Raw genomic sequence first — 13406 nt, 5'->3', positions numbered from 1 at the left:
GCCGCATTGCATCAACACAAAAACACGCAACATAAAATAAAAATATCTCCACATAGGTTATGTTATTTAGGTTGAAAATGTTAATTAATAAAACCATAAAAAATCACAATTTAAACAGGCACTTTGCAACTATCATAGTTATCAGTTTATCCTTTGCAGTGAGACAAGGAAACTCATCTTTGATTGCTTAGTTTTTGGGGAAGGTGTTGGAGCCTGTCAATCAATCGATTAGCGGGAACAGTTGTCTTTCAGTTATGCGTGTGATTCATTTTAGCTTTAATATATATACGTGGAAAAACCACATCGCATTGTTAAATTTTTAAACGTTAAATTAATTTTGCTACGTAACTACAACGTCATCAACAGCCTGGATTAGAAACGAAAAAAGTAAGTGCAAACAAACTAGTTAGCTGAAAGGTTATCTATGCACACTTCAGCTAGCAAAGCAAACTAGCTAACAATGAAGAGCATCCTTTAGAGCTTAATATCTGTCTCTGTTTTTTCTGCAGGTTATGGCGTGTGTACAGCGAGTTAGACCTCCACAGGTAATACTAACGCTATATGGATTTATTGAAAGATTATTGAAAGAGCTAACGTTAATGTCGTAGTTGGTTAATAGACGACACCTACAAAGGTTTGCAATTTTAATGCACCAGTTTTTATTTTTAATATATTTTTAATGCAGTTAATATAACTTTATGTAGTAATTAAACACATATCTTTCTGGTTTCATGTAGATTATGGATGCAAATGTTATGCAGTCAAAACTAAACAAATTCACAAAATAATTTGTATTATATGTATTGTATGGTGTAACGTTACGCATTGTGCAGCTCTTGCCTCTGATCTCTTAACTTTGGTAAATAAGCAACACTCAGTCTGGGATTCATTTGTGACATTTATGCAGGACATTCAGCTGTTGCCTAATCAGGTTGTCTCAGAGCAGCAGTCGCTGGTTGTTATCAAGAAGCTTCTGGCAATCGCAGTGTCTGGCATTACATACCTTCGGGGCCTTTTCCCAGAGAAAGCGTATGGGAGCAAGTATGTTGAAGGTACACACAGAAAATCAGTTATCTGCACAAAGATGTGCAACGTCATCTTTACTATCTGAAAACGTTTAGGTAGAGCCATCCTTAGCCTATTTGTCTTTCTTCATACAGATCAGAAAGTGATGATTCTTCGAGATGAGCGAAGTTGTCCTGGTGCTATGCAGATTGTTAAGTGGTAAAAAAGCAACAATATACAACTTGACACTTACTGGCTAGAGTTGTGTACGCAGTTACCCCACCAGGTGTGGCCTTCAAGCAAGTCGCTTCACACTAGCTCCCGCACGCCACACACTGTGTGTATGGGTTAATGCAGAGAAAACAGTCTCCCTAAGGGGATCAATAATGTCTGACTACTAAAATTACTTAAGTTAGTAAATTGTATTTAATTGTAATATGCGTAACCACAACCAACAAAAGCATAGCAAATAAAAACTAGGACTTGTTAATAAAACCTTCAGGTGTATATGCATACTCTTGCTGTTATGCTCGTACAGGATTCAGGGATGCTTTGAGGCCATCGAGAAAAGATATGTAAGTCATATTCTGTCTGCCAAGTAATGATTTGTTTTGTTTAGTAGTAACTAACGTGCTTAAAATAATATTATTTTCACCACCAGCTCCGAATAGTTATTATGTCGGTGAGTGTTTTCTTTATCTTTAATTATTTGTGTTTTGTCCCTTTTAAATACTTTTTTGGTTCTTTTAAATACTAAACATTTCACAAGTATTTATGGTGCTAATGTTTGTCTGTTTGTCTCGCTCTGAGATCTACACTGACCCAGACAACCCTCAGGTAATGGGCTTTCTTTTTGTGCCATTGTCCTTCTTGAACTGTTATGATCTAATGCAGGGGTGGCCCTCGAGAGCCACTGTCCTGCTGGTTTTCCAACTTTCCCTGTCCCAGCTAATACTGATCACCTTGACCAGGTGTGCTCAGTCTATCAGCAGCTAACTGACACACCTGATCAAGGTAATCAACAGGGAGAGTTGGAAAACCAGCAGGACAGCGGCTCTCGAGCACCAGGGTTGGCCACCCCTGGTAGACATAAACAGCTGTTCATTGCTCTTTATCCCTTGTACAACACTCTCTTTTCTTCTCTTTCAGAAAGTGACAGAGTTTTACCAGTTTAGGATTCACTACACTACCAAAGGAGCACATATGGAAATTGACAGGTTGGGTTATGTTAGGTCTATCAGACATTCAATAAATTAATGTCAGTGCAGGAAACATTAACTATTTTGTACTAATATTCAGTTCCAAGCAATCAACTTGGTCTTTTTTTATCTTTACACCTTAAATTTTTGATTTGATTCAGTTTTCCAGTATTTCCTTTTAGCCCAATGCTGGCATAAAACACTTTGAACAGTCAGATTCTTTAGCCCCTCCTTGTCAATGTCTTCTGAACACCTGTCAAGCTGACAGCGCTCCCCATCATTGTGTAGCCTACTGAGACCTTCATACTACTGAGACCAGTTCTACAATATTGAACTTTCTAAGCCATAATCATGGAAATGCAAAAAACATGGGCTTGAAATATATGATATAAGTTCCCCATTTGAACTAAATTACTAAAATGATAATGTTCTAATTTAATGTGTTGGACCTGTACTTGTAGCTGCAAAGTGCTGCAATACTAAACAGAAAGTCTCACTGGAAGCCCTAATACAGTTAACAATATGAATGCCTGGGAACAAGCATTTGTGAGACAGATGACAGATTTGATCAGATGGCTTGTGTTTGTTTCTCACCCTACTTCTTTTGTGTACCAGCAACAACAAGTTTTCTTCAGTGTCATTTGGCAACACTAAGAAGGCCAGCATCCTGCTGTTGAGAAAACTCTACTCTCTGATGCAGAACCTGGGTCCTCTGCCAGACACTGTCTGCCTCAACATGAAGCTAGCTTTCTATGAGGATGGTAGCACATGCTGACACAACTAAGCCACCTAAACCACTTAAAACAATTAAACCACTTTCAAAAAAATCACACAAAAATATTAAACTACATAACCAGATATTTATAAATCCAAATCAGAAGTGATTTTGTAGCCAAATTTTTATAGTATGGGCAAAGAAATATAAAGTAAAGTAAAGTGGAAATAGCACTATAGTTTTTATTATAATCAGTACAAAACAAGTGTTACTTGGCCACGCATGCAGTCACCGTAAAAGGTTAGGCCGGACAAACATCTTTTAACGCAGGAAGCTGTTTTACTTTGCTTTTGCCTTCTGTGACGTGCAAGAACACATTCCTCCTCTAACATGAATGGGGAGCTGTAATGAACCTGCCTAAATAAGGCCTAAAACACACGGTTTATAGTCTTTGACAAGATAAGCAGCAGTTCTGTCCATGCCACACAGTTCACACTTTTTAAGCATGCAGTTGAATTATGACAATTGATGGAAAAACTGCATCAGTGCTTGTTTCTTGTTTCCTGTCCAGTCACTCCTCAGGACTACCAGCCAACAGGCTTCAAGGAGGCTGATGTTGAATCCTTAGAGTTTGATAAGGAGCCGATCAAACTGTCCATGGGCGAAGTGGCAACCCCTTTCCACACTTTAAAATTGGACATGGCCACAGAAAGACACAGACTTGAGCAGGTGAAAAGAATGAAGCTAGATAGAAAGTCCACCTTGAATATCTCTACAAGTATAGATTTAAAAAGTATGTTTACCCTTACACAGCTGCTTCTATCTATATTGTACTGTATGTGTCTCCTATTTGTTTCCATAATGTTCAGCCTTCTTTTTCACATTAGCTCCCTTGTCAGCGTCTTCATCAGCAAGTCTCATTGATATTCTAGCTGCCTATTAACATACCTGCATTTTGTGCTGAGGTGGAGGAGAGTGTTTCTGTGAAGGAGAAGTGGGTTCTGAAGATAGAGAAGGATGGCATCTTGTCACAGGTCAGCACATAATGTAAACAACTGAGACAAAATGTGTCTCATGACTTGACTCCAGCAAAGTCATGTCATTTGAGTCGTGATTTCATAAATCAGGTTTTAAGGTGATTGGGAAAATATTTAAAACACAACCTGCAACAGGTACTTGCAGGTCAGAATCTGTTTGTTAAATGTGTTGTCTTAGTTTGATCATGATTTTTATATCGCATGTTTTATTCCCTAGAGCCATATCATTGAAGATGTGGAGGAGACTGACAATGAAAGCACAAACCTGAACAACACTGGTAAATCCAGCTAAGTATAGTGAAAGAATATTGTTTTATTTTGATTACATTTACGAAAGTAAAGCAAAAACCTGTTTTTGTAATAAAGCTGCAGATGTTATGACCTAGATAGACATATTTAATAGACATATTTTAGTCTCAAGCATTAATTAGTTTGTATAAATTCTGTTTTTAAAGGGTTCCAGGTGAGGTTTTGTGAAAAGGAGGTCACAAAGGTAGGTGATAATAACTGTACCAACACATGGCCCGCTGTCAAGTGGAAATCTTTTATAATGAAAAGCAAATACATTTACTTTATGGACAAAGGGAATTGAATCAAGTAGTGCCTCTGTTAAAAGGGTAAACACTGATGCTGTTGGACCATCTGCCCCCTCTCAGATGGACACTCTGGTGAAGAAGACCTCTGACACAGAGGTGGGCCTGAAGAGGAGAAGTGGACGGATCATCAAATCCACTACGGTCAGTCCCCCACTTAAAGCAAAATAATCCCCCCAGCTTGACAGCTTCAGAAATACTGCATTTCCATGATGGTATATTCACCTTTATTTTCATTATTAATATTCATTACTGGGACTATTGGTTTTATTAACTAACCAATGAATATGAATAATTACAAATATATATCACATATATTTGCTTTTTTCTGTGAAACAGTTATTATTTTAATGGGATGAGCCACAAATCCCAGCCAGATTATAAACTTTACTATTTACGTTAATAACAAACATGATAATTGTTAATATTTGAATTCCATGTGTTCCAAATTTGTTGTAGAAAATGTATTTGCATATTCTTTCAGTAGTAGATTAAAAGTTTGATCAGTGATTGTTCTCCCTTTTGTCTGTGGACAAAAGACAAAACTGACTGTGAGCAACAACAAACCGAGAGCCAAGAAGAACAAGGAAGTGAGTTACTCGTTACAGCTTCTTCTTATAGCTAGATTAAAATTATATAGATATGTACATACATACACACATATATATACAGTATAAACAATATGGACAATAAAATAAAATCCACAGGTGGCAGATCAGTCAGTTAGATCAAAGACTTCAATGCAGAGTGATTTAACAACTGCACCTTTACAAACTTGTCTGTGGCAGGTTCAGACTAAATATTGAAGTGAAAAATGCGTAGGAAACTTGTAAACTCACAGATGAGTCAATGCTGATCACTTTAGTTTCAGAGTGGGACGTTGTTTCTCATTCCACTTGTGTTTATCATCAGTGTTTCTTCTGCTTTTTCAGATTTCTCAGTTTGACATTTCCAGCAGCCAGGAAACCCCTTCCACCTCCGCACCAAAGAAGAAACGCAAATTCAGCGAACCCAAAGACGTCTACTGACCTCAGTGGAGAGGCTGGTTTGGTTGACTGTTTTTTAAACTTCACACCTGACTACAGATTCATTTTGTTTTTCTCATGCCCGATGTTTGAAGATAGTGGCATTTTGAGTTTGCAACATTCCTTGCAGTGCATAGTTCATTTCATAAATTACAAATCTAAAGTTTGAGTATTAAGAAAACATTGTGGTGGTTATGTTTGTTTAATTATAAGTGGTTTAAAAGCCAGTTTAATAAATTAAGAACAAAAAAAAAAAAACACTAGTGGGGTGTCATGTACAAAAGTCAGCCTGATTTTTACATTATACTGTAACATACAAAGCACATGAAACAAAGACAAACAGTCACTGCTAAAGTGCAGGCTAAAAGTAGAGGGAGTTGAAACAGAAAGGTTTAAACTGAGAATCAAAATACAGCATCACACCTCTGAGCCATGAACAACCAACCAACAGCAATGTATCCTAAATATAAGATGGGACAGACAGGTGATGGTCAGACACAAGGAAAAACAAACAGGAAGTGATGTCACACAAACACAAGACAAGACTGAACAAAAGCAAAGGTGCCTCCGACAGGCTGGAGGAACAAGCTGCAACACAGAAATATTGTCAGAACCTTTAGCCATACACTAGTTAGTTCACAGACATCACGTTGTATTTATGTTTACATGTTTTGCACATGTTTAATTATACATCATCTGTAGATCCTTAAGTTATATTTTCTTTAGACATTGTTGTTAATAAGTATTAGAATAAGCCAGTGTCCACCAGAGCAGCACGCAGAACAGATGCCAGGTTTTTATGAGTCATGTTTTTGTTAGGCTGCCAGTGAAAATGAACCTTGTGGAGGTAGGCAGCAATAAAATTAAAGCTACGCATGAATATGCTGCAGGAGTCTCTACAGTTTGAGTACTGGTGGTAAAGAGGTTTTAGACTTTGGGATTCTATTGTGATATACAGTAGGTATATACACTATTTTTTATATTTATTCACAACTCCCTGCTCTGCAGTCGAGTGAATCTGAAGTATGATATGACACAACAGAGGCAGTTGTGGTTGATTTCAAGCTGCCTGCTCAGTTGTTCTTGTTGTTGTTGTTGGATGAAGGAAGTCTTCTGTAGATTCAACTTTTTCAGCTTCCCGTCAGTAAAAACCTGCAGTTCATTCTCTGCCTCTTGAAAACCAGCCGTCTGTCTTTGAATAGAGCCTGAAATGCCACCATTTGCATGCGAGGTGCTTTAAATGAAGCCGTTAAGTGAAAGTGGATTATATCTGTACACAGTGACCTTTGGGCCCAGATAAGGGCCCATCAGCAGCCTCCCGCCTGGCAAGCTGTGTGTTTTTAATCTCCTATTGTTTTTCCCAGAGAGAGGGACATTTGCTGATAGACTGCCTTAACCCACTGCAGATCAATACTGCAGGAAGCCTTTGTGATGCATATCCAAGCACCCCCACACCACTCCTGTGTCTGTAGTAGTCTGAAGGGGGGAGAGAAGGAGCGACTCCATCAAATCAGTCCTCACTTCCTAACACAGGCATTGTCTGTTAACACATTTATTTCATTGTGTGTTTTTATGGGTAATTCTGATAACCGAAAAGCATAAAGTAGAATGAACCCACAAGTCTGTGTTGGACAATACCCACACATGGACGCATTGACTCTTTATGAGCTGTGAAATGAACTGGGGTTCGCTCACCCCACAGCCCAGCTCTGTGGCATTTGTCAACACTTTTTATTATTTTGACAGCAGGGGGTTCTGTGGGTATTGATATGTGATGAAACGTAATGTCAGTAAAGGTACCTCTGCAGGTCTGGTCATGTGTTGTAGATAACCAATGTCTCCTAAGTAGGCATTACAACAACACTATATCACAGAAATGAAGCGATAAATAGAGCCCAAAAGGCGAAACGCATCCAGTGGCATGGAAAATAAAGAGAAACATATTGATAGACGGTCTCATGAGGCACCCCTTGGAGCTCAGACACTTGAAGACACAAAGACTTGGATATGGACCACTTTCAGTCGCATCTCAGTTCAGCGTGAACCGACGTGGGAAATGCTTCATGGGCGGACTGGTGCTCCTATCCAGCATGTTCCAAACATCTGACAATATGGGGTAAAGGAATCTAAATTGCAGTTTGATTTCGCCCCCGCCCTCAATCCTTCACTTGGATCTGGGGACTCTACATCATTTCTGTACACGCATGTCTCCTAGAAATGAATTCTGAAATTAAATTCAGGGACACACGTCCAGCAGCCAGTGTTAACAGATCAATCAACTGGTCAAACAGCAGGAGGGGCCCGTCGGACTCCTCTGCGGACCAATCAGAAATCTGGGTTCTGCCTTTCTGGGTCGATAGCTTGGGTCCGGGCCTGCCCATGTACGGTCAGGGCAGGACACACCGACTAACTGATGGACAGACAGCCGCAGTCCATCCCAGGGCTCCACATAGATTAAAGCCAGCTTCTGTGCGCCTATAGTCGCTGTGCGTTGATTGTGCCTGCAGGGTCTATAAGCCCCAGGGGGGGCTGGGCTTCACAGCACTAGGGGGAGGAGCGAGGCATGGAGTGGACGTCCAGCCCAGGGACCGTGACCCCTTTGACCTTGCCAGAAGGGCAGCAAATGTTTCAGAGCTGATTAGCGCTTCCCCAGCAGTACAGCGCTCGCTCTTAACCCTTTGGAATCAGGCAGAGAAGATACAGAAATGTGTCATTCATGCAACGTCTGGGGCCAAAACTAGCCGGTAACAAACTCATCAGAGCTTCGTCTGTCTGTGCTGTTGCAAACAGGAACACGCTGTATGTTTCCAGAGGTCACAGGGAAGTTCTGGATTAGAGCTCAGCTGTAAAGTACTTTTCCTCCTGCTGTGCTCGTTCCAGAGGAAAATGTCTACTTTGTGTTCTGCAGCATGTTGGAGCAGCTTTCTTGCCACAGATTGATATCTGATGTTATGATTTCTATTGATTAGGCTGCATGAATAAAACAACTTTATGAACCAAATATATCCTCTGAAATAAATCTGCATATCAATCAATAAAAAACACGAGGATTTAAAAAGGGAAAAATAGAAATCACTGTATAATAAGAATTGGGGCAGATGTCAGGTTTAGATCTTGTACTGCTCTTGTTACACGTTTTGAACGTTTTCATTGGGCTTTTGGCTGCAGTGGTGGTGTCTCAGGACTTCAATGCAACTACCTATTACATCATTCTATGTTTACACTGAACAGGAACAATTCTGATAGGTAAAACAAAGTCAATCTACTAACTGGAATAAAATCACCAGGCTGCCACTAGGGGGCGATAAACAGCCACAGAATGCAATAGAGTCTGTACATAATTACTGCTGCCTTGTGTCATGGCAGCAAAGCATCTTCCTTTTCATGCATGCCTTAATCAGCTCGTACAGTTGGCCTCCACATGGCCGACAATTTAAAAAGCATGCAATCCTCCTAAATAGCCAGCATGAGGCTATTCAACTTGTCTTTTGACAGACACTGCAGTAGAGTCAACAGTATTGATCCGAATAAGGAATGATAAAAGGAGGGAGGCAGAGAGCAGGTGGTAGTGGGCCAGCAGACTCAGGGATTTAGTCGCTCACCGGGTACGTCTATGGTCAGCGCTGTGAGCAGCGAGGGGACCAGTACCTACTCCAAACAGATGCTCAAAGCAATGGGATGTGCCCCCATTGTGATCAGAGTGGACAGCTGAATTGTTTACCACCAAAGGGCCCTTTTCTTCAGTGGCAGACCCACGCACAATGGGCCCCCACTGCAATGACACACTGAGGATTTCTGCAGGGGGAAGCAGTGGTGGCTGGGGGGGTTTATAGGGCGAGCCGCTGTCCGTACCCCCTTTTTCTTTCTCTGCGCTCAGATGGACCTCTCTGCGACCCCCATCACCTCCACAAAGCCCCCCTAAAGCTACCGCAGGGCAGGGGTTTAAATGTCACGCTTGGCATCAGAGCACCCAGGCCCCGGCTCGTGTCTCATGGGGGAAGCGCGCCAGGAGAGAGGTGGGGGCGGAGGGGAGGGGGACACTGGCCCCTGCCCCATTGTCCACCGCGATAGGCATGAGCTGCTAACTCATTCCAAATCAAGTGTATCCTCTGGCCACGCGCCTCAGCCATGTCCTGCTCCTGCGCACACACAAAGGTCCTCTGTGTTTTCATTTCTTCAACCATCCATAGGTTGAATAGCGCTTTGGTCACGGTATGTTTGACAGAGCAGCTTAAAGGCGGCTGCAGAGTCTGAATTCAGAATGATAAACACAGTTTGTCATCCCGAGACGCTCAAGATGCATCCGCATTGCACTCCGGTGAGCTCTTATGTGATGAAAATCAATGTTAACTTTTTGCGTTGGGTCACATAGGAAAGACTCCAAAACATTAAGGCGTGCGGAGAGGAGAGAACGATGGGGGATGAGATGTGGGGTGACAAAGTGTCAAGCTGAAATACAAGTACAGGACCAAATATATGAGCTGCCGGCCAACTTTATTCCAGCCCAAGGTCCCGGCCCATACTTTACCCACCCACAAGATTGAGTGTTTTATGTATCTATTTGTTCTAAATAGTGGCACACTTGACCTTGAGGCGAGACGTGTGTGCTTGCAGCCCGGCCCGGGAATCATCCCTCCTGTCACGGACGGAGGGAGTGACCTTGAACCGCCGAGGCGCAGGCGTAGCTGAGTGCACAAACTCATTTAACTCCTGGGTTTGTTATCGACATGCTGTAATCGTTAACATTATGGATGATGAATAACTCCTGACTGCCGCATACCTGTGCAATACGTCGCCGCGCCGCGGAGCCGGCGGCCGGGACCCGGCGCCGACGGCCGGCGGCTGCAGGGAGACATCGCTTACACTTGTTTTTGCAGCCAATCACAGCGACAGCTCATCACAGGACGGAGGCGCTGGAGAACGTAGATCACTCCAGCGCCTCACACTTTACCGGCACATGCACTTCAGTGTGTGCTCGCTTAAACACTTAACCTCCAGCGCCATGTGTTCGAGCAGCTGATCTTTTTCCTCTCTATATATTGATCGTTGTAAATGTGAGAACTTACTGTAGACTCTCAAAAACACAGAAGAAGGACAAAGAAATGACTAGGATCAACTCTGCCAGAGCTGCAGGCGTGAGTTGGAGGTTTTTGAGCCAAAGCGGGAATTAATAAAATAAATACAGTAATACACAGCCGCACGATGGCTGAGCATTAAAACCTCAAATCATCAGGTTTCAGTTTAGTGTCTTTAACCCAGAATACTACGGGGACGTGGCAAATAATCAATGAAGCGATAGGTCAGTGTGTAATAACGCGCTTGTTGACAAACGAACCTGCTTTTGCTGAACTTACATTATTTGTAACCCTTAGTTTGTGTGAGATTGAATATACCTAAAAATGTTAAATGTTTAATAATGCAAACAACAACTACAGCACTGATACATGGTAAATAATATAAAAATACCTAGTAAGATAATTATGAATTCAGAATATGTTTGTTGCTGGAAACTGGATTAAGTGAGGAACTCCGACGTGTCACTAATGAGACCATGTTGTTCCTAAGGTGGTTTCCAGTGCATCGACCACTTGGCTGCACATGCACCAGCCACATGTCATATCCATCTGACCAGAAATGAAATAATAAAGTGCTTCACCATGCAATGCTTTGGAGACATGAATAAATCAGTGCTCAACACATGAGAAAGGGTTCTGTCAGACTCGGCATACAATGAAACAGGCAAGACAAAACCAGGTCACTGCAGTCTGGCAGCCTTTCACAAGTTGCCCAGAAGTTGGAAAGTTTGAATATACATTTCATATACAGTAACTGGAGTTTTCTCAGCAGGTCTGCAGTTTGACCACATACACAATCTGCCCGAGGGTAGAAGAAAAAGTTTGGTCCATTTTCCTCTCTCCCTCTGTCTGATGGCCTTGGGAGTTTGACTTCTGCCCTGCCAGTGTTTTCCTCCTCTCCAGGCTTTGAGGGCGTTTCATCTCGCCAAGGTGCAAGGGCAGCCACTTCCCTGCTCTGCAGACCCTGCCTCCCATCCAGCATGCACGTACAGCACACATGTGGATTTCCATTCCAGCTATAGCTCTGGATTAGCACCTCCACCACCCCAAGGCTGGCTTAAGACAGCAGGGCAGACGTTCAGCGGTGTTGGTGGGATGCATGTGGGGGAGTAGATCCCTCAAGACTTGTTTGAGGCTGCTGCGGATTCTATGGATGAATCCTCAAAACACAAGTGTGGTTGTTTAGGATGAGCAGCGTTGTTAAGTGTCACATTTTTTTCAGTGTGACGGCCTCACACGACGTTAGCTTCGCTGCGCTGCTTCTAATTGTCTGGATTGTCAGGTCGGTGTAGGACAGGAGACATCTTTTCAGTATTTGTGTTGCAGGAGCGGTGCGTAGTGACCGCAGCACACGCGCTTTATGATTATTTAATGATCAGGCATCTCCAGTGTTTCCAGAGACCCAGACATCTCTGTCTGTTTCAGGTAAGGACACGTCTGATGCTGCGCTCCACTTCCTTTGGCTTGGTTCAGAAATGTGTTACTGAATCTTCGTATCATCTATGGTCTAAAATATCTATTGCTAGATTTGTTCTATTAACAGTTTCAAATGCAAAATTTTCCTTTAGTAGTTTTCGATGAATGACTTTTCAGACATTTTTTGTCATTTTTTCACATCCTAAATTGTCAACAAAGAAACCCGGACTTTACTTGCCTCCTGCAAATCTCTACTGTTCTCACAAGATTCCTAGGAAGCACAAAGTGTGAACGCGGAGCCTCGCTTCAGTCAAACCACAAGCGTTGGACATCAGGCCGTTTTACCACAAAGCTCCAATGAGGCCGTCAGCCACGCAGCAGCGATAGCCCTCGTTACAACTGACCCCAGCCACCGACAACTAAATTGTGGCTGAATTATTGATACAGTGGCGTTGGCCGCTTTGCAAGTGGGGGCATGAAAGGCAGCCAACATGGGAATGGGCTCCTAATTTTATATGGGAGCCTCAGGGCACATTTCCCCCAGTGAAGAGCAAACATATTGACATATGTGTGCAGGGGCAGACACTGTATACATCAGCCTGGCCGAGCAGAAAACGCTTCTTATAGAATCAGCGTCAGCCTCCATGTGTTGTGTCTGTCATTAAGTAAATGCAGCCGACTCGGCGTCTGAGCGCTGACATGATGCATGTGTGCAGAACTCGGCGGGTTGGAGATGAAATACATGAAATTTCTGCTCGCACTTTGGTTTTGCTGCGTTTAGGCAGGTGCTGTTGAGTCATTACAGCTAAGCTGCCTGTTTCACATTCATTTGTCCGTGTAGCATCAATACTGTAACAGGGAAACGGTGAGAGGAATTCTAATGTCGCGGATCCGGCCGTTTAGAGCTGGTCCAGGGAGGTAGGGGCTATTTGTAGCTGGGCCAAGGTTGTTGACCGTCAGCGAGCCGCTCGGCTAATATCTGCAAAAGTGTCCAAAGCCTTTGTGTCCTCAGTGTACTTTTATTTCCACCTCTCTTGGAATCGTGATGACCGTGCCTCGGGGCGACAGAGACACCTTGAGGAGCGCCCACCTTTAAATCTGCTGCTCCATGATTTCAACCATGACCCTCGCTGGAGGGATCCCTGAGGCGAGATTTAAACGAGCTCCCCCAGGTCTGCAGTGGCTGCTTTATTCAGCGCCTCTTTACACCATGAATCGGCCCTCTGTGATGGCTAATTGTGAAATTTATTTGAATAAAGACGGGAAGATTTGGATAAATTGATATAAAAATGGTACATGTGTGGGTAAATGCCCGTGACATGTGTGTGAAGCAGTGGTTCT

At 42.6% G+C, this 13406-nt stretch overlaps 1 protein-coding gene across 1 annotated transcript; it reads left to right on the top strand.

Annotated features, from left to right (window-relative positions):
• The first annotated feature begins 91 nt into the window (after nt 1-91).
• hormad1 (HORMA domain containing 1) lies at nt 92-5623 on the top strand. The gene is made up of 16 exons (XM_029129836.3): nt 92-387; nt 510-545; nt 908-1052; nt 1161-1224; nt 1544-1580; nt 1667-1687; nt 1816-1842; nt 2155-2222; nt 2820-2965; nt 3491-3648; nt 3885-3953; nt 4174-4234; nt 4412-4449; nt 4613-4693; nt 5089-5139; nt 5482-5623. The coding sequence occupies exons 2-16, from the start codon at nt 513-515 to the stop codon at nt 5575-5577; spliced, it is 1095 nt and encodes a 364-aa protein (XP_028985669.1). The 5' UTR covers nt 92-387; nt 510-512; the 3' UTR covers nt 5578-5623.
• The last annotated feature ends 7783 nt before the right edge of the window (nt 5624-13406 follow it).

Source organism: Betta splendens, chromosome 16, assembly GCF_900634795.4.
Source record: "Betta splendens chromosome 16, fBetSpl5.4, whole genome shotgun sequence".
Classification (NCBI taxonomy): Eukaryota; Metazoa; Chordata; class Actinopteri; order Anabantiformes; family Osphronemidae; genus Betta; species Betta splendens.
Note: the sequence above shows the minus strand (reverse complement) of the source record. Positions and strands in the feature narration are given on the sequence as shown.

Bases quoted from the DNA above. Each gene is read 5' to 3' on its own strand.
- hormad1 (XM_029129836.3), top strand. From the start codon at position 513: ATGGCGTGTGTACAGCGAGTTAGACCTCCACAG. The intron at 546-907 runs GTAATACTAACG...ACATTTATGCAG, and splicing joins AGCGAGTTAGACCTCCACAG to GACATTCAGCTGTTGCCTAA. The intron at 4,450-4,612 runs GTAGGTGATAAT...GCCCCCTCTCAG, and splicing joins GTGAAAAGGAGGTCACAAAG to ATGGACACTCTGGTGAAGAA.